Genomic DNA, 26,063 nt, shown 5'->3' with positions numbered 1-26,063 from the left:
CGGGTGCTGGCACGGGGCGCCGGGGTCAGGGGGCAGCGGGCGCCATGGCAACGGGATGCGCAGAGGCGGAGCCGGGGAGCGGTTGAGCGGTAAGTGGGGGGCTCCGCGCCTCCGGGCCGCGCACCCCTCGCCTCCAGCAGCGCTTTGCTTGTCCCAGGTCCCCGCGGGTGCCCCGGACCCAAGGGGGGGTGGGTGGGGGGGGTTTCCCTCCCTCTGCCCCTGGCTGCTCCGCAGGCTCTGGGCTAAGCGGGACCCCCCGGGCTGTGCTGGGGTCGGGGGCGGCCGGAACCTTCACCCTCCCTGGTTCCCTGGGGGGGGTGTGATGTCCCCCTCGGGCTGCAGGAGCACGAAGCCGGTTTGGGGAGCGGGGGGGGGGTGTTTTTCAGACTCAAATGGAGCCTTGTTGAGAGGGGCTCGGGGGGTGGGTGCGGCGTGGAGCCAGCCTGGCAGGCTGCAGCCCCCCGAGCCGGAGAGGGACATCTCTGTGGGAGAGGTGCCTCCGGCCGTGGTGGCACATCGGGGAACCCTCCTCTCCCTTCAGGCAGGAGGTTGGTGTGGATGTGACCAGTGGTGCCGGGTCCCCCTGCAACGTGGAAGAAGAATCCGTAAACGGACGCTGATGGTGAGCGTGGCCCTGCGGTGCGGGGCTGAGGCGGGGCTGGGAAATCCGGATCTGATGCTCTGGCAGCTCTGCCTGGAGGCAGAAGTGATCCCAAGGGCTGGAGGGTCCTGCCCAGCTGGCAGTCGGGAGGGGCTGTGCTCACCCGTGTCTCTGAAGTTGGAAATACCTTTGTAGTTCTGCATTTCACGTGTCATTTCCCAAACAGCACGGGCAGGAGGAGGGCCTCGCTGCTGTTTATGGGATGCTCTGGAGAAACCTGCCTCTGGCTTTAGTGTGTTTTGAGAAAGTCCAGGACAGACTTGCTTCATTTTCTAATGAGGGAATTTTTCTTTCTCCCCAGGCTACAAAACCCAAGAAAAGTTTAAGAGGTACGTACATATGCTGCAGGCTTTCCTTTTGCTGTCCGTAGGTGCTTTGATCTGCTGGGAATGCCTGGGGCGGGGGGGGGGGACGACACTCTCAGGTGGCAGTCCTGGCTACTGAAATGTTTCATGATCCTTGTCTGAAAGCTGCAGATGGTTGAGTGCATCATCATGTCGTTCCTGAACCAGAAATTTTCACCTGCCTCTCACATCAAGCGGATTTGTTTATTGAGGTCCCACATTCCTTTCTTGTGGGCTTTCCCAAATTCAGGGGAGAATATAAGCATTTGTTTCAGTTCTTCCCATCACCTTATCCCTGTTTGGAGGGATACTGTTTGGAGGCCTCTTGCAGCCCCTGATACTGAAGCAGTGCTTTTGGGGTTGCCCAGGGACTCGAGATCCTGCGGGGTGAGAGCTCACAGGTTAAGTGCTGCTTGTGGCCAGTGACTAACTGAATACAAAGCAGCTGGTTCATTTGATAAAGATACCCCATTTCTGGCTAAGTGAAGCTAAATTTTTTATCCACAAAATACTGATCAGGTCCTGGCAGTTCTCTCTAGACTGACAAGGAAGGCCTGACGCTGATGATGCTTAAGACCAAAACTTTATTCTAGCAGATTTCCAAAGAGCAAGCCATACTGAAACTGGGAGCTTTCCTATGCCTGCTTGGTGAGCTCACCTGCCTCAACAGCTTAATTTGTCTCATTTCAGGCTCCATCGATGATGTGCTTGGTGACCTCCTGGGCTATGATGGTAAAACGAACCTTCTTCTCAGCTGAAAGGGCAGCGTCCTTCTATTCTTACTCCCCTCCTGGGAGCAGGAGGTGCTGGTGCAACAGCCATTGATCTGCAAGGGGGCTCCAGCTGTGAGGAGGGGATGGAGCAGGGAGCAGGGCTTCTCGGAGTCAGAGGCCATTGAATAGGCTGGACATCAGCTTTTGGGGAGGCAAAGTGAAGTTCACCTCTGATTAAAAGCCTCTGTGGCCCCGGGGTAGACAGCAGATCCCCCTTTGGAGTGCCTAGGTCAGGAATATGCCCGTGTCCATCATCCTCATCTCTCCCTGTCTTGTTTCCAGATGAAACCTCTGTTAAATCTGCCAAAGCTTCCCAGCCGGCTGTGGGCAGCAGTAGGAGAGCCCAGGACACTGGCTTGCAGGCCAGAAAGAAGTGAGTGCCTTTCAGACACAGCCTCTCCTGTGAGAGATCTCACTTGAAGATCTCTTTGTCCTCCCCAAATCCTTCTGATCTGCCCCATCCTTGGCTTTTCCACCTCCCTCCCTGCCCCAACAGTGATTGCCTGCGAAGGCGAGTTGTCTTCTGCGATGCCTTTGGGAACTGGGAGCCCAGAGCCCGAAGCTTTCCAGCAAGAGCTGGGTGTCCCCCAGCCTTGTACATCTTCTGTAAATCTGCTTTGTAACAGTTGCTTAAATAGAGCAGTCCCAGCACTGCCGTCCTTTATCCCAGTGCTATTTTAGCCTCATTTTCTGCGTTGTACGATGCGGCTGGTGTGGCAGCCCTGTGTGGTCTCCTCTGCCTCCCGCTGCCTGGCCTGGCTTGGCTGTCCCTGGACACACTGGCCGAGCTCACGTGTGGTGCTGCTAACCCCCGGGCTTGTGTCATAGGTCCATTTTAGAAGATGATTTCTTCGACAGACTCCCTGCGAAGGACATAAATTCTGCAGAGGTGAGTCCAAGGTTCAGGAAAGAGCCTGGGAGTCCCGAGGGCTGGGGCTGAGCCGGGCCAAGGTTGCGGCGGTATCACCCCGGCCAGGTCAGCAGTGGCGTGCCAGCGATGAGCTGTGATGTCTGGCTGAAGAGGTAACCCCTCTCCAGCATCCCAGTGGGGTGGGGAAGACAGGACAGGGCGGGGGTGGTGGTGGAAGAAGGGCTTCCTGGTGCCTTGGGTGAGATGGAGCAAAGCTGGGGGGCACGTGCTGCTGCAGCCCAGCCTTCCTGCGTGCACTTTGGGTAAAGTGTTGTAGGAAGGACCTTCACCCAGAGCAACGGCCTTGGGTTTTCCTGATGCTTCTCCTAGAGGCAGCAGGATCTCAGCAAAGGAATTGGGGCACAGGGGGTTTCCAGAGAGGAGGACACCAGGAGGAGTTGGGCATGTATTCTTCTATCTCATAAAACGGATATCAAGGGATATGGGGTAAGGGGTGAGGAGTTTCCAAAAATCTCTTCCCCTCTGATGTCTCCCCTCCCTGGCATGCAGGGATCCAGTGTCTCCGACACAGACCCACAAGCTGTGCTGCAGACCCTGAAGGCAAGTCCTTAAATCCCCTCCATCTCCATCCATCCCCTCCATCTCCATCCATCCCCTCCATCTCCATCCATCCCCTCCATCTCCATCCATCCCCTCCATCTCTGCCCCAGCGCGCTGCCATGGCCTCCAGCACCAGCCTCCGAAGGGAGAAGCAGCTCTCACCCTGCTCCCCATCCTTGTCCTCTTGCTTTCCAGGATATGGACGACATGGAAGCTGATCTCCTGGGAATCCCGAAACCCAGTTCTGGGCCAGGGAAGGCAACTGTGAAAGGTCCTGGGAAATGTGACTTCTTGGGAGGAGGAGTAAAAAACACAGGGAAGCTGGTAGCTCCTGAGGAAGGTAAAAAGGAGATTCTGCTATTCTTTTCACACCCTGATTGTAAACGAGCAGGGATATTTTCCTATCCTTATCTGGGATACGGAGCAAAAAGTGGATTTGTTCCCTAAAATGCTTTTCCTGGTTGCTTTTTGCAGGAGTGTTATTCTGGCCATGTGTTATCCCTTAGGAGATCCCTGGACGTCACTCACACCAGCAGCCGCTGCCACCTCCCACCAAACACCACTCGGCTGTTCCCTGGGGCGGTGCAAAGTGTTTCTGGTGGGGAGCCCCCTGCTCTGGGGGCAAGGAGAGCCAGAGGAGCTGCATTTCAGATCTGCCAGCCCCTAAAGTGCCCTGATCTTCCCCTGGCCCTTTTCTCCTCTGCTTGCAAGGAGACCCCTCCGGAGAGATGTGCACCTGGCAGGGCTGTGGGGGGGTCTGTCCATCACAGCGGGTGCTTTTAGGGGGCTGCCACCCAAAAAGCGACCCTTAGCTAGGGTGGGACCGGGGCATTTCTGCAGTACCTTGTCTCTGAGAGCCGTGGCCTCTCTTTCTAGGAGAGAAAGTGCCTGCGATGGAAAAGAAGGCGCTCTCATCCCCTGCCGCTCCCCGACACAACAAGAAATTTAACTTTGAAGGTGGGATCTCACTTCACGCGGCTGCGGGGGGGCACTGGGGGCTCTGCCCGTGCTCTTTGCCTCCTCGGTTAGCTGGAGGCTTGACTGGTTAATAAGATACGGAGTCCTTCACCCCTATGATGCTAGTGCAAATGTAATCCTTCAGAGGTGACCAAAGGGAAAAAAACCTCTGCATTCGAGGCCCTCCCCAGGACAGGACTGGGGGGTGATTCCTGGGGGCATTTGCATTTTTATATGTGCTTTGGTTTTTAATGATTGTAACACTTGGGAGCCCCTGTGTCAGGGGGGATTCTGTCCAGCTTCTGAACAGGGGAGTGGTTTCCTGGCACAGCTGAAATCTGGTTCTCAAAGCCTGTGCTTTAACAAAGATCAGGATCTGTTAAAATCTGTTAAAAACAAAAACAAAAACCCTAATGGGCTTTAGGTGATTTAGGTGGCCTTTCTCCCCTTTTTCTTTGCCTAAGCTGTGTTCAGGCATTAAAGCACCCAAATTTTGGAGTTATTTTCTTCTGGGAGGATGAAAACGTGGAAAAACTGAACGGAAATCTAAGTCTTTGAGTGTTTGAAGTTCAGGGAGACTCAAGGGTATCCCAGGTCCCTGCAGGACCCGCGCTCATGGCTTTGGGCAGATACACTCTGCTGTCCCCACGTGCACGTTGTGGGGAACAGTGGCTGGCGTAGTGCAGAGCTCTTCTTCTAAATAACGTTGCGTTTGTTTGTTTGTTTTGTTATTCTCTTTTCCTGTACCTGCTGGGTAATTCCCAGATTTAGATGATCCTTTGGCAGGACTTTTGTCTGATGAGGAGCAGGATGCTCCCAAGAAACCAGCTCCAACAGGTGCTAAAAGCAGCTCTGAGGAAAAACCAGAACAGAGCAAAGAGAAAGGTAAGTGGGGTTGCTCAGTGCATCCTCTTTGTATTACATAAATCAGCAGCATGGATTAGTCTGTGTGAGATCCAAAATGATTACATTGAAAGCCACCTAGTCCTACCTCTTATTAGCCAGTAACGTAATTTATAGAGCAGCTTGGTAACAGGGTTAATTGTGCCACAGCTCACCAAGTGCTTGATACTTGCAGTGCGCCGCAGATTATGGAGCTGAGCTTTCCTTTCCAGGAATGGAGGCTCTGATCTTACCTTTGACCTCATCCAGCCCGTTCTGCACGCATTGCCAAATGAGAACAAATTTTCTGGGTCAGGATTTGCGTGTCTGAGAGCAGCACCAGTCCGTGCCACACCACAACTGGGGCACCTCTGGGTGGGATCCAGCTGTGGCTGTGTTACAGGCACTTGTCCCTCTTGTTCCTGCAGCAGGGATGCTAATGGGTCTGAGGGTCCCCTAAAATCACCTTTCACCCTGATAAATCTACTCTGGATGCAAGTAGCAGCTGGTGGGTTAGGGCAAGGTCTAAGGTGTGTTGGTAGAGAGGGACTTTAGGCAAAAGGGGACAGGAATTAGATCTGACTGGAAACTTTCAAAGCTAAAGAAGCTCCTGGCGTTATCCAGAGCTGGAAACCCCAGTGTCAGTGGCACCCAGCAGTGTCCCAGCAGTGGATGTATGGCTGCAGACCAGGCAGTAGTGCATTGCCGCTGTGTTACTTGCTGTGAGATCTGTTCGCTGATCTTAAAAATTACTTTTTAAATGGTCCTGAGAGATAAGAGCAGGCAGGGATGCTTTGATCTCCTGTTTAAAAAAAAAAAAAGCCCTGATCAAACCTTTACCATGTGTGATCCCATCCACAGAGCCACCTCCACCCCAGACGCCCCTGCACACCGTGGCCCCGGTCCAGAGGAGGGCTGAGCTCACTTTTGAAGATACTGATGACGACCTGATGCATGCGCTGGGACTTGGCAGTGGCTCAAAAGGAGCTGAGAAGCAGGGAAAGAAGGCAGAAAAGTAAGGGCAATGAAGAGGCAGTGAGAGTAAAGCAGGGGATGGCTTGTGCGTTGGGATGGTGCCAGCATGCTGTGGGGGGGGGGGATGCTGGAGCTTCTGCCTGTGGGTCCCAGAAAGGGGCAAGAGCAGCCTCGTTTCACAGAGAAGAGCCAGAGCACCCTGGCAAGGCTGTGTGACAAGAAACAGCCCTGCCTCCCAGGGAAACCTATCTGCCACTGTGTCACCAACAGAGAGGTGCTCCGGCCAGCCCGCTCCAAGCTGGATGAGTTGCTGGGACAAAATTCCGTGGCCAAAATCCTGGAACAGCCAGGCACAGGAGAGCGCAGAGAGTTCAAACTGGATAAGAAGTACCAAAAGCAGCCAGGTGAGCGTGGCCAGGGATGCTGGGAAGGTCTGCAGAGGTGATGGCGTTGGCTTGGGAGGGCGAGATTGATTTCTAATGTCCTTGAAGGGGAAATACCCTTTCTGTAGTGGTCAGCAGGGTGGCTAATGGGCTCCCAGTCAGCTCTGGGGCAAAGGTGACTGATGCAAAAGTGTTGTACCCTGCCTTCGAGGCAGCCTGGGGGCATTTGCACAGCAGCTGTAACTCAGTTGCCTTTGGACATGGACTGATTCTCAGCAAAGCAACTTTTCCCAGCCACGTGGAGGAGACACGTTGCTTGCAGGTTTCCAGGGAAGATGTTTCCAGCTGTGTCTTCCCAGAGGCAGCAATCGCAGTGAGAATTGCAGGGGAGGAGGAGGAGGGCTGGTGTCTTTGCAAACAGCCGCTCCTCTAGGCGCTGACTCAAAGCTGCTTGTCTGAACAGAGAAGGAAGACGGCTGGGACAAGGAGGATTTTGTCTTTGGAGCGTACCAGCCGACGGTGGCCTCCATGCCCAAGGGCCAGCCGGCGAGGAGGCAGCCTGTGAGGTATTGTGCTCTGCGTGTGGAGCTCCAGCCAGCAGCCACGCTGCCCCCGCGGCAGAGCGGGCAGGGTCCCCGGGCAGGGTCCCCGGGCAGGGTCGCCGGGCAGGGTCCCCGGGCAGGGTCCCCGGGGTCCTCTCACAGGCACGTATGTGACTGCTTCTCCTTGCAGCAGGTTTCCAGCCAAGAACAGCAGCGAACCAAAACCAGAACCCCGCTCCAAATCTCCTCCTTCAGCCAGGCACAGCCCTGTGCGGAGCAGCCGGACTCGAGGTGACTGGCTGGGCTTGAAAGATGAGGATTTTATGGATGCGAAGCCAACATCTGCAGCAAAAGCCAATCCTGCAGTGAGCTACCCCAGCCCTGGCACAGCCCAGCAGCCCGGCCCCACCAGCCAGCTCCCGGCTGCAGAGGCAGCGCTGGCTAAACCTGACCCGCTGGAGGAAGACAACTGGCTGAGCGCTGCCTTGTCTCGCAAGAAAGCCCAAGCACAGGCGAAGGCTCAGGAGCAAAGTGCCAAGCCCTTGGAGTCCCCAGAAGGAGGGCTGGATCCCCACGCTCCTGTCAGGTAAAAGCACAGCTGGTGGCCACAGGGCTCCCATCATGCAGCTGCTCCAACAGGACGTCTCAGAAATCCTCTGCTCGGATTTAAGAAATCCATTTTAAGTGCTCTCTTGCCTCGGGTTGGGTTAATAACGCAGAGGTTTCTCCCACTGGTGCAGCCTGCAGGGCCATCGCACCTCTGGGCTCTCCTTCTAGTCATGGCTGAGATTGCACGTGCTGCCCCAGGTCCTGTGGGATTGTCCTGGATCAGCATACCCCCACGAGCTCCACGCATGCTCCTCATTCCTGCCTTCTTTCCCCTTCGTTCCTCCTAGTTCCAGGAAAACCACCTCCTCCAGCTGAGTTGGCACAGACAGGTTCAGGCTTGTGCCATTGGGATGGGACTCAGAAGTGAATTGCAGAGAAGCAGCCGCATGTGTCGTGGGCAGGGGCATGTTGCCCAGGGGAAGGGGGTGGATGCAGCAAGGAGGAACTGGTGTTCCTCCAGAGATGGAGGTTCTGAGGTGTCTTTGCTCCCTCTGAAGCCAACAGGTTGAATCCTGCCGCAGCTGAGTGGGATAGGTTTTCACCTGCAAGGCAGGAACTGGTGTTGAGGGAAAGGATCTTGTCTTTCCTTGCCTCCTGGGCTCTCCCCCATGGGATGTTTTTTGCTTGCAGCCAGCCAGCCAGCCCCACAGGAGCACCGCAGCAGGCAGCTGTCCCGCAGGACCAGGCAGCGAGTGCAGATGGCTCCAGGTGAGGCCTCCTTCACCTTTCAGACACCTCCACAAGGGAGAATTCCTGTGGGAAGCGGCTGCATGTGTAGGTGGGGGAGCGGGGAGGGCTGGTAGCCAGCCGTGACCACTTTGGTCTGGGACCTGTGTAACCGGGAAGGAAGGCAGCGCTGAAGGATCGTCGGGCCCTTGCCTGTTCGATCGCAGTGCGACAGCCAAGCTTTAAACTTGCAAAAATGCCAAGCGGGATAATGTCTGCGTGCCTCTCCCTGCGCTGTGACACTGCTGTGCGTCACTTGTGTCTCTGTGCCCACGCAGGCAGCCGGTCCCCTGGCTCAGCACCACGAAACAAGCCTCGGTTCAACCATTGGATCCTGCGAAGGGGCATCCCTCCAGAAATGCCGGTGCCTTGGGTGCGTTTCCTGTGGTTGTACGGTTCGGGCAGCAGAGATTTGTACAGTTTGGTATGCGGAGAAGGGTCTCCCTGCCCTGAAAAAAAACCAAAACCAACCCCCCAAAAAAAGGCAGGAACCACAGCACTTCCCTTGGCCACATGAATGCTGCCCAGGCTTTGACCAGCCATTGTCGGAGCAGGTTGCTGAGCTGCAGGATCCCACCATCCCCATGTCAGCTGGTGTGCTGGGGCACACTGAGCTCCGCAGTGCTGCCTTTGGGGTTTCGGAAGGCTGTGAGGGACTCGCTTTGCCAGAGCAATGGGTGTGCATAAGTTCACGCTGCCCCATCTGTCTTCCCTTTGCTGCCCCCACACTTGTCCCACCAGTGCTATGTGCTGGAAAGACCCCCTTCTGCTCTGGGCTGTGGCTGTGCGCCAGTTCAGAGGCCGCTGAAAGTGGCTTAGGGGACCCAGTCTCCTCCCTAGGTGATGGAGATGGAGGAGGAGCTGTGCTTTGTCCCTTGATTTACTCTGCAGAGCAGAGTCCCACCGTTGTGTGTGGAGTGGGGATGCAGACACGGACAAGCCTGTCTGACCCTCTGCCCTCATTGCCAGCTCCCAGAGCGGAGCGCGACCCTCATCGCTGTGCCCAGGAGACCCAGGCCCTCATCCTGCTGGGAGGGGATGGTTCCCATTGCTATATTCAAATCATGGACTTGTCCAATTTTCAGCCTCTACAGGCTCATTCCCAGGAAAGCAGGAGGCACCAGGCCCTGCCCCGCTCACTCAGGTAGGTGTGCTGGGTCCGTGCCCCGAGCGGTGCAGGATCAGGGCAGCGATCGCGAGCCCTCCGCTGCCGACTCGCCGCCATCCTGCTCTGTCCGTGCTCCCTCGGCCTGAGGAAGGATGTGCCCCACTTTGCATCTCTGGGAAGCCGTGTCCATGGAGGCAAAGAGTTTGGAGCTCCCCGAGGTGCCACAAGTTGCGTTTATCAGGCCAAAGCATGGGTGCTATGGATGCTTTGTAAATCATGTGTGTTTATAGCCCTGCATGGCCTGAGCAGCATTTACACAGTTCCCCAGGCATATATACATATTATATTAACTAGACAACAGAGGCTCCAGGTGATAAAGGACTTTTTCTTCAGTTGATTTTCCCCAGTATAGTGTTGAAGATGCTCTGAGATTATTTCTAGACAACTGAAGGAGAATTGAAGCCTTTCACAGAGAAGGCAGCTCTTGCTTGGTCTTTGAAGCCTCTCCTTCTCATCCAGCTGGGCTCCTTGCCCTGCCCTGGTGGTGGGACACATGTTGTCTCCCAGAGGGCTTGTGGTCTCCGCCTTGATTCTGCCCCCAGAGGAGGAAGAGCGCAGCATGCTTGTGTCTGGGGTGGGGGCTGCCGAGTGTCACCTGGGGAGAAGGGACCCACGCCAGCACGGGGATTGGGCTGGGGAGGGGGTGGAGGTGGTACTGCAGTAGGCTGGAGATGGATCGCCGTTTCCAGGCTAGGAAGAGATGTTCTCCCCAGGGCTTTACCTCCCTGAGAGCATCCCTGTGTCTCCGCAGGTTCCTGCACCCAGGGCACATGTCCAGGCTGCCCCGCAGCTGCAGGTAAGGCAGGTGCCTTCTTTTGGAGGCTGATGGCCGCACCACAAAGCCACTGATCCTGAAGGGCCTCGATCTTCTCTCTCCATCCTTGTAGGCAGAGTTCTCAGCCCCGGGCTTGCAGCATGAGAGGAGGCAGGGGGCTCCCGCAGCCCAGCTCCATGAGGATGCATCAGGCTGCCAGGCAGCGCTGCTGAGCGCCCAGGCCCGTGTGGCAGAGCTGGAGAGCCAGGTGAGCCCCATTGCCTGCTGAATGGGGGACCACGGGTGACCCAGAGGGAGGAGAAGGAGCCATATCCTGTCCCCAATAGCATCAGGGTGACAGGGGAGAGAGGTGAAACCTCCCTGTCCAGAGACGCCTATGGCCACCAAGTGCTGCTGTGGGAGTTCTGTCCCCAGGGCAGCACAAGGACTTTCTCTCCGGGTGCCTGGCAGGTCCGAATGCTGGAGCTGGAGCGGACACAGCACAAACTGTTGCTGGAAAATCTCCAGCAGCGGCACCAGGAGGAACTGAATCTCCTTGAGAGCACCCACAGGTACCAGCCTCTCACCTGTGCTTCCCTCCTCGCCTACAGCTCTGTCTCTCCTGGGGTGGGAGTGCTGGGATGCTTCCCAAATCTGCCCCTGGGGCAGGTGGGCGCAGAGCCATGTCGATGTGGACGTGGTGGGGGCAGAGAGCAGCCCCACAGGTGAGCCAACATGGGAGTCCACTCTCACCACCACTGTCCCCTGGGTGACAAGGAGGAGGGGCTGGTCCCATTGCCAGCGCACCCCCAACCAGGCAGCACAGTGGGCAGTAGCAGGAGGGTTCAAGGCTCAGGTCTGCGTGTTTCGCCATGCACACAGCAACACTGATCTGCTCGCAAACCCCTGTGTGCGCTCTGCGGGGGGGGGGGGGGGAGTGCTGGGTATTGCTGTGGAAGCAACACTTCTTCCTGGCTGTGACCTCTCGGGGCAGGAACCAGGTGAAGGTGGTGGAGGACACCTACGGGCAGCGGGAGGAGAGGCTGCGGCTGGAGAAGGAGCAGCTGATGGCTCAGCTCCTGCTGCAGAGCCAGGATGCGGAACGGGCACGGGCAGAGCTGCTGGCGCAGCACCAGCAGCGCCTGGCCACGCTGGAGCAGCAGAACAAGCTGGAGATGGAGCGTCTGCAAGAGCTGCAGAGGTGAGAGTGGCACAAGTGGCACACACGTGTGGCTGGTACCCACAGTCTCAGCGAAGGAACCAGGGAGTGGTTTGGGGACATGGTGAAAGGAGAAACCAGACTCCAGAAGCACTGGGTTGTGGGCAGCTTGGTGCCTTTTGGAACGGGGATTTGCTTTGTAGGTGGACACAGGGAGATCTGACTGGAGACGTGGTTTCAGAGTGAATGCATTGTATTTTGAAAGATGCTGAACCCAATGTTTTATCTTCCCCCAAATCTCTTTTATTCAGGTCAGTGAGTTCAGTGAGTTACTGATGTCCACATAGTTTGGGTCAATGACAAATCAGGTTTTGGTAGAGGAGCTCATAACCCCAAAATTGGGCCCATCCCAAATGTGGATGCCTGTCGGTGGAATGCCCCAGGACAGACCCCCATGCCAGCTCAGCTCCTGGCACCTGATTCTCAGCCCCACAACCAAGCCTCTCCCACAATGCCTATCATGGGGAGCACTGGTTTGTGCCAGCCTGTGGCAGGCTCCTTCCCCGTGTCCCGCAGGGTGTCTGTCCAGGAGATGCGCAAAGACCACGAAGAGCAGCTCCAGCGGCTGAAGCGGCTGAAAGACCAGGAGATCGATGCAGTGACCAGCGCCACATCGTACACCAGGTACTGACAGTTGTGTTCCCACATTGGTCCCTGGCCACAGCATTCCCTGTCCTACACGAACCAGGCTTGGACCATGGCAACAGGGGCCATCCCCTCTCCCACCCACTGCCTGCGGGGATGCTGAGCTGTGTAATACCCGTCAGTGCCCCCCGGAAGCAGGAGCTGCATCTTCCTACTGCTCTGCTGTGACCCAGAGAGGTTCAGGGCAGGGCTGCCCGGCCTTTGGGCCACCAAATATCCCCCTCTCCATTGCGGTGAGATGAAGTGTGTCCCACAGGGGTGACCCTCCCCTCACTTCTCTCTGCAGGTCTCTGAATGGCATCATCGAGCGGATGGAGAAGTTCTCCAGCAACTTGCATGACCTCTCGCGAAAGGTGGAGGCCACACACCACACCACCTCCCAGGAGCTGGCCATGGGGGTACGGCAGCGGGACGAGCAGCTCAAGGGTATGTCTGCTGTTCCTCTGTGCCGGAACGGCTGCGGGGTCTCCACCGGAGCTGGGGGTACCCAGAAAACAAGGAGAAGTTGCTCTGAGTCAGCCAGAGGCTGGGAGCTGAGGCTGGCAAAGCCTTGCCTGCCTTGGTCACTGGACATCTCGGGGTCTTCCCTTTACAAAGCAGTGTCCTGGGGATGTGCCAGGGGTGATGAGCACAAACACACACAGTTTTTCTGTGAACATGGTGTGGATAGAAGGGAAGAACTTCCCGCCTCATGCTGCTCGTGCCTCTCCCCAAGTGCTCCAGGACAGGCTATCGCAGCAGCAGAGGGACATGGAGGAGGAGCGGAGCCGACTCCAGGAGGTGATCGCTAAAATGGAGGCCAGGCTGAGTGAGCAGACTCGGCTGCTGGAGCAGGTGAGCCCACACTGTGTCCTCTGCCCGGGTCGGCCCTCCTGTCTGGGTATGGGGTATGTGTCTCACCAACTGGAGGTTCCTGGCCTGGAGGTTGTGAATAGCATCTGTCACCTCTGTGTCTGAACGCAGGAGCGATGGAGGGCAACGGCAGAGCAATCCAAAGTGGAATTACTGCAGCACTCACTGGAGGAGCAGCGGCGAGTCATGACCCAGCAGCTGTCCATGGAGCGAGCAGAGCTGGAGAGGGCGAAGGTGAGGTGGGGCAGACATCTCCAGGGCTGCACTGCATTGTGTGGTGGAGGCAAGAGCTGGGTGCTGGGCTGCAGCATCCTTCTGCAGCTCTCTGCCTCCTCAGCCTCACACAGGGGGAATCGCAGTCAGGCCAGCCCTCTGGCTCACGGATGCAGGAGGCCGCGGTGTGTGCGCATGGCACGTGCTGGTTCTTGAGGAACACGGGACCAGAGCTCACGGTGACAGGGTTCACACCAGGCACCGTGGGCTTGAACCAGCCCCTAGATGTTGCACGGCAGAGATGGGTTAAAGGAGAAAAATCCTGTGGCGAATGGGACTTAGTGCTTCTTCTCTCCCTCTCTGGCAACGCTCCCCAGAGTGCTCTGCTGGAAGAGCAGAAGTCCGTGATGCAGAAGTGCTCGCAGGAGCAACGGAAGCTGGCAGCCGAGTGGGCTGAATTTCACACCCAGCAGCAGCTGAGGAAGGAGCAGATGGAGCGCAACATGGACCGAGCCCTGAAGATGGACTCACAGAGAGAGGGCACCATCATGAGCCTGGCCAAGGTACCACAGTAGAGCCCCTCTCCATGGCCTCCAGCACCACCTGGCAGCTCACGGATGGGTCCTGCCCACCGGGGAGATGTTCAGCCCTGCCTTCAGGTGTTTAAAACAAGTTTTAAGAGACATCACTGCGGTGGTGAGAATCGGGCTGTTCCGGGAGCAGCCTCCACCAGCCTGTTTTAGATGTTGACTGAAGCATCAGTCACCTCTGTCTCTCCCCTTTGCCTGTGAGGAGTTTGGGCAGCCAGACCAGGCACAGCCGCCTCCATTGTAAGTCTGGTGAGAGGAAACCCCCATGGTGCGTTAAACAGAACCTCCCCATGCCATGGGGACATGTTTGGAGCCAGTTCTCCCCCCTGGAGCTGTCCAGAGGAGATATGTGGCACAGACTGTGGCAGGGCTGCATTTCTGAGGGCTACCAGGGTGGAAAATAACCATTCAGGCTGGGTGTTTCCACTGCTGACAAACTGCCAAGCCTTGAGCATGTTTTAGAGTGTGTAGCATGGGTGAGGGGCTCCGTCCTTTCTGGGGAAGGAGTGTGTGTGTGTGTGTGTGCCTGTACAATCCCAGCTCTGCCAACCCTGGTGCCCAAGGGTGGGTGGATGAGAGCATTGGTTGGGTACCTGGTGGTGTTGCTCTGCACCCCAAACTGGCAAACACAAGAAGGAAAACAGGGGCAGATCTCTCCCATCACTTGGGGGGACATGAGATAGTGTCCAGGATAGGGCAGGTAGTGCATTGATTTTCCCCATGCCCATCCTAGGAGCAGGCAGAGCTGAAGATCTGGAGCCATGAGCTGAAAACCAGGGAGGAGCAGCTGGTGAGGGACAGGGAGCTGCTGGACAAGTCCTGGCAGGAGCTGAGGCTGGAGAAGGAGAAGGTGGACAGGGCCACACTGCGCATCCAGCAGCAGGAGGAGCAGATTAAAAGCACGACCAAGGTAAGTGAAGCATCTGCGCTGCAATTCACAGCTGGGGTTTCACATCCCTCCTTGAGTGCTGAATCCCAGCGCTGTCCTGGGAGGGGAACAGGGGGTGCACAAAGGAGCCCTGCCCCAGGGCAGCGAGGGTCCCTGTCCCCAGCCTCCTCAGCTGCTCTGCCTTGCAGCTCTCATCCCAGAAGTACAAGGAAGGGGAGCAAGCCCTGCAAGAGGCGTGCAGGATAGAGTCCGAGCACCAGAGGAGGCTGCAGGTCATGGAGCAGCAGCTGGAGCAGCTGAAGCAGCAGGAACAGCGTCTTCACGAGGCAAAGACTCCCTTGCCTTTCCTTCTTGGCCTGGGGCCGCTGTGCCAAGGGCCTGAACCTTTGCCAACAGTTTCTCTCTCTTTCTCCCGGGGATGGGGCAGGAGCGGCTGAGCATGGCTCGCCAGAGGAGACAGCTCGAACAGATACGTGAGGAACTGCCCACCAACTCTGCGATGCTGCTGAACACAAACCAGGGCCTCAGTGCCCCTAGGAGAGGCCTCTCCAGCACACCGTGTAAGGCTTCCTGCACGCTGCTGGGGGAGGGGGGGGACGGGACATGCTGGGGGCCAGTTGCACTTGTATTCCACTTCTCAGGAGGCTTGGGATGTTCCTGGGGGCTCATCACACACTCAGATGTGAGTTGGCCTCCTCACATCCTCTGAAGGAGCTCAGCAGAGACCTCTGAGCCAGGGCAGTGCCAGGAGGGGGCAGAGGGGGCAGGAAGGGAGAGGCAGGTGGATTAAAGGCCGTTTGCAGTGGGAGGTTGGGGAGGACCCTGCTGCAGGGACATGCAGGCAGCAAAAAAAGGGACACTTGTCCGTCTGCTGTTCCTCTAACGGCAGCGGTACCACACGGTTGGGCTCTTGTTCCAGGTTTTCCACTTCCCACCAGCGCGCTCCCTTGGCATAGCCCAGGGGGTAGCAGGGACACTGGGGCTGGCCCCACCGAGCTCTACGCCACATTGTTGCTGCTGAAGCACAGGGCCCAGCAGGTGAGGTGGTGGGAAACCAGGGCTGGAAAGGGCTTCAGACCAGCTGGGTGGGAGCAGGGCTGGGTGAAGCCTGGGTTGAGCCTGACGGCCACAGGGTGGGTGTGAGATCGTTGCTGGGCTGGGTGGGCTCGCAGAAGCCGTGGGCACCTAGAAGAGTGATACCAGCAGCAAGGGTTGGTGCGTCCTCACGGCTTGTTTCAGGCTGGTTGATAACATCCTTGGCTTGATGGCGTTGCCCCATCCCTGGGTGGCAGAAGCCAGCTCTGCTGGGCTCTGGCTTCATGATGTCCCCATCCTCAGCCCCCTCCTTCCCTGCTGGGTCCTTCCCCAGGCAGGGATGCTCTTTGAGCCTTCCTCTGTGGGCCTCACTCGGTGTGAGGTTATGGGCTCTGTGGGGAGCCCATACACCCCAGGGGCTACCACAGATGGGTACCTGCCCGCTGCTCGCCGCACGGAGGAGGGTTTGGGATACTCCCATCACTCGTGAGCAGCACCCTGGCCTGTGACCCCATTTCTGTGGCACTCTGATATCCGTGCCATCTATCCCTCTCTTAGGACCATGATTTCTTAGAGAAGGAGCAGTTCTTCCTGGACACCCTGAAGAAAGCAACCTACAACACTTCATCTCTGTCAGGCTGAGGAGGTGGCATCCCCACGCACCCCAAGGGATGGCTGTGCCTGTCCCCGCAGGAGGCTGCTGTGGAGGAAAACAAACAATAAATAATCCCAGTTCTCTGCTGAGGAAGTGTCCTCTTTAAAAGCAACCTCGGAGTGTTCAGAGCGTGAAATCCATCCCTGGGCTGGGAAGTCTGGCCTCCATCCCTCAGGGCCAGTGTCCCTGGCCACCTGGCAGGCACTGCTGGGAGGCAGTGGCCACCGTGGGTGTGAGAAACTATGGACTAGGGTATTGTTTATTAAGATTTATGTTAAGCTCAATGTAAAGTTTAGGCAACAAAAGATATGAAAACGCTTATGCAAACAGCTACCAGACACTGCTTGTGAAAGATAAGATAACCGCCAGATGTCCAGGAACCGACAGAAACAAGACAGACAACCCCACATAAGGATATATGAGTGAAGGGTCAATACCTCCACTACTTCATGAACACGGGTAAAGATGTATAAAAAGGGACTGTTTGAACTGCTCAGGGCGGCAGTTGGTGGAGCGCAGACTCCCCTGCCGTCCAGCGCTGTCTTTGATCATATTCTACTTGCTATAATTAATACAATTTTAATTGGATTATGATCCGTTGTGGTCTCAATTTATAACAATTTCTGGTGCCATGACTCGGATAAGGAACAGTGGGCTTTGGTCCTCCGGGGAGGCGCCCCGCGACATTTCGCGGCCCCGCGACCAACAGCTTACTCCAACCTTACCGACGAACCTAAATTCTAGAATAATGAGCAAAGGAGAAACCGGTAAAATCCCATAAAAATTCTGTGCACGGGAGTCCGGACGAAGACGCAGGACGCGTAAGTATATTGCGAAGTTGTTCGCGGGTTTGCCGTTCGGGCGGGATTGGGTTTCCTGGAATATAACGAGTGAGAGGTTCGATATACTGAACCAAGCGAGTGCGGACTCTTAAGTACTGCGTCTCCCATCTCCCGCGAGGGACTGGGCCAGGAACAAGGGGAGCGAGTGAGTGTGTGTTTGTGGATATTCCAGAAGATGGGGGCGAAGGGCAGCAAGCCTTCGAATCCCATGGGAAGGGTACCCACTGTACCTAAGAATACCCCTCTGGCATATATCTTGGACAATTGGAGATATTTCCCTGGAACCCTAGGGAAAGATAAGCAGAAAGTGATAGAACATTGTACTAAGATATGGGGAGGGAAGAAGATTTCTAAAAATGTCTTTTGGCCAGTCTATGGGTCAGAAGAAGATTGGGTAAGACAGCAATTAAACCTCTGGGTTAATAATAAAAAAAACCCCTTAACCCGGAGGAGAGTCAATATGCGGAGGTGTGGCTAAAAAACCGGGAGCTAGACTTTACCCGCTGAATGAAATAAAAAAACTAAACAAAAGAAAAAGAAGGGAGAGTTAGACGAAACCCTTCTAACCCCCCCTCCTTACATTTCTCCTCCTGCTCCTGCAGAGGTCCCCAGAGCGCCCACTCCCCCACCAGAGTCGGAACAAGGGTCTCCCCCTCTTCCTAAACGCGTAACTAGAAGTCAAAAAGGGGCAGCTCAAATATACCCGCTAAGAGAAATGCCCATGGGGGGGGACCTCAACCTGTGATCGGATATATTTCTGTGCCTCTAAATTCGGCTGACCTATGAGATTTTAAAAGGACCGAGATGGGACACTTAATTGAGGACCCACTCGGAGTGGCAGAAAGATTAGATCAATTTCTGGGACCAAATCTTTATACTTGGGATAAGATGCAATCTATCCTTTGTCAATTATTTACTACCGAGGAAACCCAGGGACCCCAAGCAGATATTAAATGGCCACTCCAAAGACCTAATTGGGATAATCAGGATCCGGCGCATAGAACTCATATGCAGGACCTGAGAACTATAGTAATTCAGGGGATTAGAGAAGCAGTACCCCGTGGCCAGAATATCAATAAAGCATTTAATGAAATGCAAAAGAAAGATGAGAGCCCCACTGAGTGGCTGGAACGACTGAGGAAAGCCCTTCAGCTGTACTCTGGGGTAAATCCAGACAACCCTTTAGGGCAAGCGCTCCTCAAAACTCAGTTTGTGGCAAAATCATGGGAAAAACTTTAGCGGAACACTTCAGCAGGAGAGGACAGATAAGGGTGAAAGAAATAATTAAGCAAGAAAAGCAGATGGCCAGCAAGGGCATAAATTACCTTAGACTGATAAGAACACTGCAAATGAGCAAAAGGTGAAAAGTACACCATGAGGAAGACCTACAGCCTTCCTCCCATAGACCACTGCCCACATTCTAAAGACCCCGGCCCACAATTTTTGGAAGAATCTGCGCAAGCGTGAAAGACTGATAAGCTAATTAGCATACGAAGAGAGGGTAGGCGGGTTCAGGTAATGAATATGTATAGGCGTTAATGGAATATTCATTGTTTCAAGCTTATTTGCTGCAGTGTTGCTTATTTTGGTTACCGGATTTATGGAATGTGGAATTTGACTTTGATAATTGTTACTGTGATTTTGGCTATATTTTTGATAATAATAGTGAGCTCTTGGTGTTGCTGTAGAAAGATACCTGTGTGTTGCATTTTGTAAGTAGTAATTCTGTAAGTGATAAGTGTGTTCTGTGAGTGTAAGCTGGGAAAAATGGGAGGAAAGCAGAGTGGTGGGATTTTAAAGAAAAATCCACTAGGGTGTGTTTTGAGTCATTGGAAGGATATTGGAGGATCCGCTGGTGGAAATGTGAATAGGAAAACATTGATAAAATATTGTAATCAATGGTGGCCGCTTTATAAGCTGGAATGTGGAGAAAAGTGGCCTTTTAATTAATAATTACAAGGTTATTAATAATTGTTATACTCATTTATGCTGGAAATGTGAGAACATTTCTGTATTCAGTATATTACAAATGTTGGTATGTGGTTATTGTCTTGAACACCCGAGGGGTGAATGTGAACCTCTGTATGTTTTAAAGTGTATATGGTGTAAAGAATTATTATATGTATGGTGGCGACAAGAAATTGAATGCCCTGACTGTAAGGTTTGGACGCCTTGGGATAAGAGAGAGAGCTGTAAGTGAAATTAGAGTCTCTGTGGCTGGGATAGCGATTGAGATAATAGTAAGAAAGGTCACTGGAAGGAAATGGGGGGGGCAGCTGGGGGAAGCGTGAATAAGAGAACTTTGGCTAAGTACTGCAATCAGTGGTGGCCCCTGTATAAGTTAGGGGACAGAGAAAATGGCCCTTAAACGGCACACTGAATTATAATGTTTTGCTAAAATTAATGTTATTTTTAAGGCGAGAGGAAAAATGGGATGAAGTAATATATGCTGGTATGTTTTTCACTCTGAGGAATCACCCAGAGTGGCAAAAGAGTGTGGTATTAACCTAGCTCCACAAGATCCCTTAATATTAGCAATGGAAAAGGATCAGAGGGGAGGTTGTGGTTCCTTCTATGGAGCAACCAGAATGAAACACGTTGTAAGATAAAAAACTTGTGCTAATGTATGTAAGATCTGAAGCCGGGGGGGGTGGAGAGTCAAAAAACCCTATGAAAGTGTTAAAAGTATTGGGGTGAGTTTGTACAAAGCCCCGTATCCTCTCGAAGGTGCGGCTGAGTCACGCTGGACGCATGGCAGGGTGTTTGCTATTTGCCTGCGAAGGCTGATATGTAATAACACAGACTTAAAGCAACAAGTAGCAGATGTGCATTCAGGGTAAGAAAGAGTTAAAATAGAAGTGCTGCTGCAGAGGCAGGCTTGTGTAACCTGCAGAGCAGGAAGAGCATCTCCTGCCCCGAATCCTCCTGATGGTGGGGAGGAGGGGGTTGCTGTTGCTGACGATTGAGCAGAAGGACCTGACAATGTCACCCCGATTGCTGCAGCATTTGCAGCACAACAGGACCGGTAACGGCCCCTCTAGGGCAGGCAGCGGGTCTGAGGAGAGTAAAGGTGAATCTCTGATGGGGAAATTTAGATGTTTGAAAGTCAGTTGTGAATAGGACTGGATAAAGGTTCGAGTTGATTTTTACTAAGGTAATCGTGATGTAGAAAAGTTGGTGAATACAAAACCAACTTATTTGGTGTTAAACTTCAGTGAAAAGAATTTGTTACAGTTGTGGGAGCTGCTGGCCACCAGGAAAACATCCTGAAACCTTTAAAGTACAAACTAAGAAAACAAGTAAGAATGCCAAATTCACCAAAATCTTTAAGTGGAAAAGAAATCTTTAACCAGGCATATCTGGAAATAAATTCCAGGTAAGGAAAAAATGCTTTACCTGTTACAGTAAAAATGATAAGGGGAAGGTCTGCCTAGTTCAGGTAAAACAATATCCCTTGCTCAGCAAGGCTATGGGGAATATTGGCAGAAAAACTCAAATAAAATACACTCTGTAGCAGTTCTACTAATGTAAATCTGTGTGTTTTACCATGACGGTGACTTGTTATGGGATGTGCAGATGACACTCTGCAGCAGCAGAGGAGGTAGGAAAGGAGGAATTATCCTTAATACCAGATGGTAAAATCCAAACTGTAAGTACAGATCAGGAGCCAAACTATTCTAATGATTCTGGATTACCTGCTAGCCGAAGAAGGAAGTGTTTGTGGTAAATTAAATGTTTCCAATTGTTATTTGAAAATTGATGGCAATGGTGAGGGAGTTAAACAAATCACATCAGAGACAGGGAAGTTAGCCCATGTTCCGTCCGAACTCGGAAAGACTGGAATATTGACTTGTTTTCCTGGCTTCTCGGGAGCCCCTGGGTAAAACGAATCCTATTTTGTTATGTGGTTTAGCCACCTTATTGTTTTTGCCATGTGCTGTTCCATGTTTTATAAGATTAATTCAACACGTTGTAACTAACATGCAATTTGCTATTATGATTTCACCCAATGGCATTAAACAAATTCTAGTAGTACGCCGAAATGTACAGTCGACAATACAGATTATATAGTTAACACAATAACAATTTAACAGCAAACAGGAATCTGGGAATAATTAACTATTAACAATTCATACAACAATGTAGGCTGATGAAGAATACAAGTAGAATAGCAGAGAAAACAACCATCAGGAACGCACAGACGGGGATGTGGTAACATCTTTTATACTTTTCCACCTCCGCCATAAGTTCTTGACGTGTGACAGCAGAAAAACGCATCCTCTGCCTAAACAACGAGGAAAAAAAAAAAAGGGGGGGGGTTTGATTCCCCTTTATAATGAACCATACAGGTTAGACGTTTAAGAAACACTCACCTTACGGGATGTTCAGAGGGGGAAATGCGCACTCCAGACCCTTCCTCCCTGGCAGGTGACATGGCGGTCTGATGGTGAGAAAACACTGCATTGAAAGCAAGGACCTGTCATTTGGCCATAGTGCCATAAATGTTACCATTAACAAACTTACCGGAGTGGTAAGCTCGGGAAATGGGTCCAAGACTTCATCTGGACACTCAGCAGCCATCTTTTATCGTGTATGCCTTTGAACATGCGCATGCGCAATTTTAAACCCCACAGAATGTACTGGAACAATCTGGAAAGACCGCGCATGCGAAATCCCTGTAGTCTAGCCATGGTAGTGACGCATATATGTATGTATATATATATATATATATATATATATATATATATAAAATGCTTAAAGAAACTATAGTATTTATAGTTCATTTATTACTTAAGTGGAATGTATAGTTTTAAGTGTTGTTTTTAGGTTTTGTTTTTGTAGGTTATTATTATATGTATTGCCCAACCCTTTTGATTTATTTTGAAAACCGTGTGTTAGATGTAAAGTAAATTCAATGAATCATTTGACAACCAGTAAACAACAAATAACAATTTCTTAACAAACATGAACTAGAAGTTGAATAACAGAATAACAGTCCAGCAAAGTCTCATGTGAGGTGAAAACAGGCTTCTTCACTCGTGAGTCCAGCACGGTCCTGAATAATGTCGGGGTGGTAACTCCATCTGTTCCCTCCACGATAGTCTGTCTCTGGTCCTTGGTATTTTTCTTCACGAGGTAACGAAAATGAACAGAAACAAATAACAAGTCACATGGTAACTGCTGGAGGTCAACAGTTTTCTTTTGTTTATATAACAGTCTCTCGCACTCTGCTTTGGTATCCCATGGGTTCCACTTCTCGGGGCGGATTGCGAGGAAGAGATCGCACTCTTCTGTACCGGCGTGACCAAAAACACTCACAAAAGCACATACTGATGGTTACTGTAGTCACGATGGGACAAAGGCTGAACAGCAAAACCGTACAGACTGTGTCGTCTCCTGCTCCCATCTTTTCCAAAATGATAAGGATTGTTTGTGGTGAGACAAACAAATTGGTCCGTGACCCTCCTGGTCAAGATTCAGGCTAACGCCCTGACCAAAACTGCACAATGAAAATGCATGCACAGCCTAACCTTAAAGGGGCATGAAAATTTACCCCTTTAAATGCCCACCTCTTGGCTTTTGATTCTTAACCCCCACAAACAAACCTTATATATGCTAAGAAATGTTTTATTGTGCTTTGTTATGTCATCCTGTTATGATAATGTTTTGAAATTAGCTTATGACATGTTTGAGTTTTGAGTTGTTAGCTAACGTTTGTTAGGGATTTATAGTTCTTGTTAGTCATTTGTAGTTATTGCCTGTTATTGTTTATTGATAATGGTAAATGGGTTTAATGCTTAGATAAAGATTGTTAACCTCCTTTGTATAGTTGGCAGAATCTTTTCTCTGTCTCTATCTATGCCACCCACGGAGCAGCAATGTTGAGCCACGGGGCGGTGTGAAGGACGTTATTGGGACATCGCTATCTGTCTCACCATTGCTGGCTGACCGCAAAACAACACAGAGACGGAGATACCCGAATCACCCAGAATAGGAGATCTCCGGGGAATACCCTGCTTAAAACACCCCACTTCCAGACATGTATGTTGGGTTGTTTGCCGATGTCTAAATTGTAATAGAGATTGGTCCTGTGTTTCATTTAAGAGACAACCTTACTGTATGAAATGTCACAATGATTCGATACGTACCAGGGGACCAGAGGATCAAGTGGAAATTTGTAAATTATTTTGTGGATGGGAACTGTCAGTACCTGAACTTTGGGAAGTACATGAAACAGACTGGTACAGAGTTTTAAGAAGTGTACTATAAGATTCGCCTGGAAACGGACACAACAACCAAACAGGTGGAAATATATTTAAGAGATAACTAACTCTTTAGACCTTGGAAATTATTGACAGGATAACAGCAAAATTCCCCTCAAGACTACCTGCTGCTGCCGAGAAGATACTGATATCCCGTTGCTCTCTGCAAAAGAGTAGACGAGGAAGGCAGAGAGGTACTGAACAGTGGGGAAATGAAAGCTAGTATCCTATTAATGGTATTGATTACCATGACTTTAAAAAAAAACAAAAAAAAATGAACATTACTCTTCAATTGGACCTTAGGTTGATGGGAAGATTCAATAGAAGTTCGGTACAACGTGACAGCCGGATCCCCAAAATTCCAAGTTAAATTGGAAGATTTAGTCTTTTATGAACTAGACCCACCCGGTCGATGAGAAAGAACAATAAAACCTTTTTATCTCTGCCCCAGTTCGAATCCAGGGAAAAGCTATTGCAATTTCCCTAATCACTATTACTGTGCATACTGGGGATGTGAAACCATAGCTTCAAACTGGGACGTAGCCATTAAAAATAGATTCTTAACTATAACATGGGGACCCGGAGGATGCAATCCGCCAGCTCCTAGCTGGGATAGACACGTAGAGGACCCCCATCTTGGCAACTGTAAGCTTGTTATGTACTAGAAATCCTGCAGCCTAATGACCACGGATGGCTATTAGGACGAACCTGGGGAATAAGATATTGGGAACCTGGAGCTGCTAGAGGGGTCTCTTCTATCTAGTTCCCCCAGTCTCTCCCCAAAAGGCAAGTAGTCCTGCTCCTGGCAAAGTTTGATGGCCCTCCACTGAACTCGCTCACGGATGAAAGACCACTCTCTCTTGCACTGGGGCCTCAAAATTATACCCAGGGAGCTGGACACAACCCAGGGACTGCCAGGTAGCAGCGTACAATCCCCTTCCTCAGTCCCCTGGCTATGCTGCTCTTCATACAGCCCAGGACACCGTTAACCTTCTCAGCCGGCAGGGCACCCTGCTGGCTCATTCGCAGCTCACTTTCTGCCAAGACCCTCTGGCTATTCCCAGCAAAGCAGCTCTCCAGCCAGGCAGCTCCAGCACGTGCTGTAGCAAACGGTTGTTCCTCCTACTCTCCTTCCACGAAGGTACGCTTACCAGACTTCTTCTGTCACTTCACCAATGTTCACTCAGGTCACAAACAGAAAAATGCAGGCAGCTTCCTACCATGCAATTTGATATGCGCCATCACTCCCATCATGTAACATGGACACCACAATTTTGCTTAGAAGATAAGACTTAGATGTGGATGCAGGAGAGCTGTGACACCTCCCCTGTGCACAGCACAGGCTGAATGACCAGCTTTTCTGGTCAACTGTATCTGCCTGAAAACTGGATATTTACTGCAGGTCGATACTTGAGCGTATTCAGGCGAGGGAACAGCTGGGGAAATGGTAGGTGAAGAACTAATTGCTTAGTGAAAAGGCTGCTTATTCCGTCTGACGTGCGGAATTAAACTCTGTAACTCGGGGTAAGTTATAAAGCGGGGTGTTTATTGCGGTGCCGGGTGCAAGGGGGGTCGCTCCTCCTAACTTGCACACGTAGTTTTACTCACGATACTTATTTACACAGTGAAGTTGGTTAGTTCTGCCCAAAGCCTACACCTACGAGATAATTATGGGTTAGTTGCCTTCTCGCTGCAGTTTAAAGGTAGAGTTCATTTTAAATTTCCTCCCCATGCTCCCCGGGCGGGGGGGTTCACTCTCTTCGGGGGGCCATTTGAGTAGGAGGTCGGGATCTCCCCCACCACAGTGATTGTACCCCGGTGTCCTTGAGCCTTACCCCTTCAGCAGCCCGTTTTCTTCCAGCAGCTCGCAGGCCCCTGCCAGAGGCTCCGTATTCACAGGCCGGTGGGGCTCAGCTCCCCCTGCCCTGGCTGCCCCCCGAGGCGCTGAGCGGGCGAGCCCCAGCCCCTCTCTGCAGGCAGGGAGGCTCCTGCCCGCCTGCCGGTGGCTGCTGGCCCCGGGGCGGCTCCTGCCTGCAGCCCGGCTTTCGGGGGGCACCGCGCTGTCTGGGGTCGGGGGGGCACAGCCCTGAGCGCTACAGCTTGCCTACCGGCAGGCAGAGCCGCTCGGCGTTAAGGCCAGCGTAGTTTTTGCGTGTGTTTGGTCGTGATTTGGCTTCCGGAGAATAATGCTTTTGAGGTATGATGGCATGAAATCATGATTGAAACAGAGCAGGCATCTGCAGGAGAAATACCAGCTTGGGTGTAAGTCGGTGAACTGTATTGCCTCTCCCCAGCATTACCGTTGTTCGTTGTTGGAGGGAAATCGGTCGTGACAGAGGTATTGTTAGAGTTTAGCTGTCCAATGAAATGCCAGAGACTGGCCAGTTAGAAAATGTGATTTATTAAAGCAAGCGACAAGTAAGCAAAACAGCGCTGGGCGGCCGGGGAGTCTCCTGCTCCACCAAGGGCGCGCAAATTCAAGCAAGCTGAGCAAATTCAAGCAAGCTCTTTCACTCACTCTTTGTTGCGGATGTCTTCAGTGAGCTGAAGGCTCTCCCTGTCATGGGCACTGTTGTTACGCTCCAAGGACACCGTGATTGTGGTGTTGATTGGTT

The 26,063-nt window shown here is 52.5% G+C and overlaps 1 protein-coding gene across 1 annotated transcript; it reads left to right on the top strand.

Moving 5' to 3' along the window:
- Window positions 1-452: 452 nt before the first annotated feature.
- LOC308057586 (fas-binding factor 1 homolog) lies at window positions 453-16,430 on the top strand. The gene is made up of 30 exons (XM_080411660.1): window positions 453-622; window positions 963-990; window positions 1,696-1,737; window positions 2,061-2,151; window positions 2,607-2,667; window positions 3,199-3,249; window positions 3,445-3,589; window positions 4,126-4,206; window positions 4,972-5,091; window positions 5,950-6,103; window positions 6,334-6,467; window positions 6,910-7,012; window positions 7,179-7,574; window positions 8,228-8,305; window positions 8,602-8,747; window positions 9,280-9,467; window positions 10,243-10,287; window positions 10,379-10,513; window positions 10,717-10,817; window positions 11,240-11,446; window positions 11,981-12,088; window positions 12,396-12,535; window positions 12,825-12,943; window positions 13,073-13,195; window positions 13,552-13,737; window positions 14,498-14,674; window positions 14,842-14,979; window positions 15,081-15,213; window positions 15,573-15,691; window positions 16,247-16,430. Exons 1-30 carry the CDS (start codon window positions 620-622, stop codon window positions 16,328-16,330), a joined length of 3,636 nt encoding a protein of 1,211 aa, XP_080267786.1. The 5' UTR covers window positions 453-619; the 3' UTR covers window positions 16,331-16,430.
- The last annotated feature ends 9,633 nt before the right edge of the window (window positions 16,431-26,063 follow it).

Source organism: Falco punctatus (genome assembly GCF_963210335.1).
Source record: "Falco punctatus genome assembly, contig: scaffold_128, whole genome shotgun sequence".
Lineage (NCBI taxonomy): Eukaryota > Metazoa > Chordata > Aves > Falconiformes > Falconidae > Falco > Falco punctatus.
Note: the sequence above shows the minus strand (reverse complement) of the source record. Positions and strands in the feature narration are given on the sequence as shown.

Coding starts and splice junctions, on each gene's coding strand:
- LOC308057586 (XM_080411660.1), top strand. Junction 10,514..10,716: donor TGGCAGAGCTGGAGAGCCAG/GTGAGCCCCATT, acceptor GGTGCCTGGCAG/GTCCGAATGCTGGAGCTGGA. Junction 15,214..15,572: donor AGGCCTCTCCAGCACACCGT/GTAAGGCTTCCT, acceptor CTCTTGTTCCAG/GTTTTCCACTTCCCACCAGC.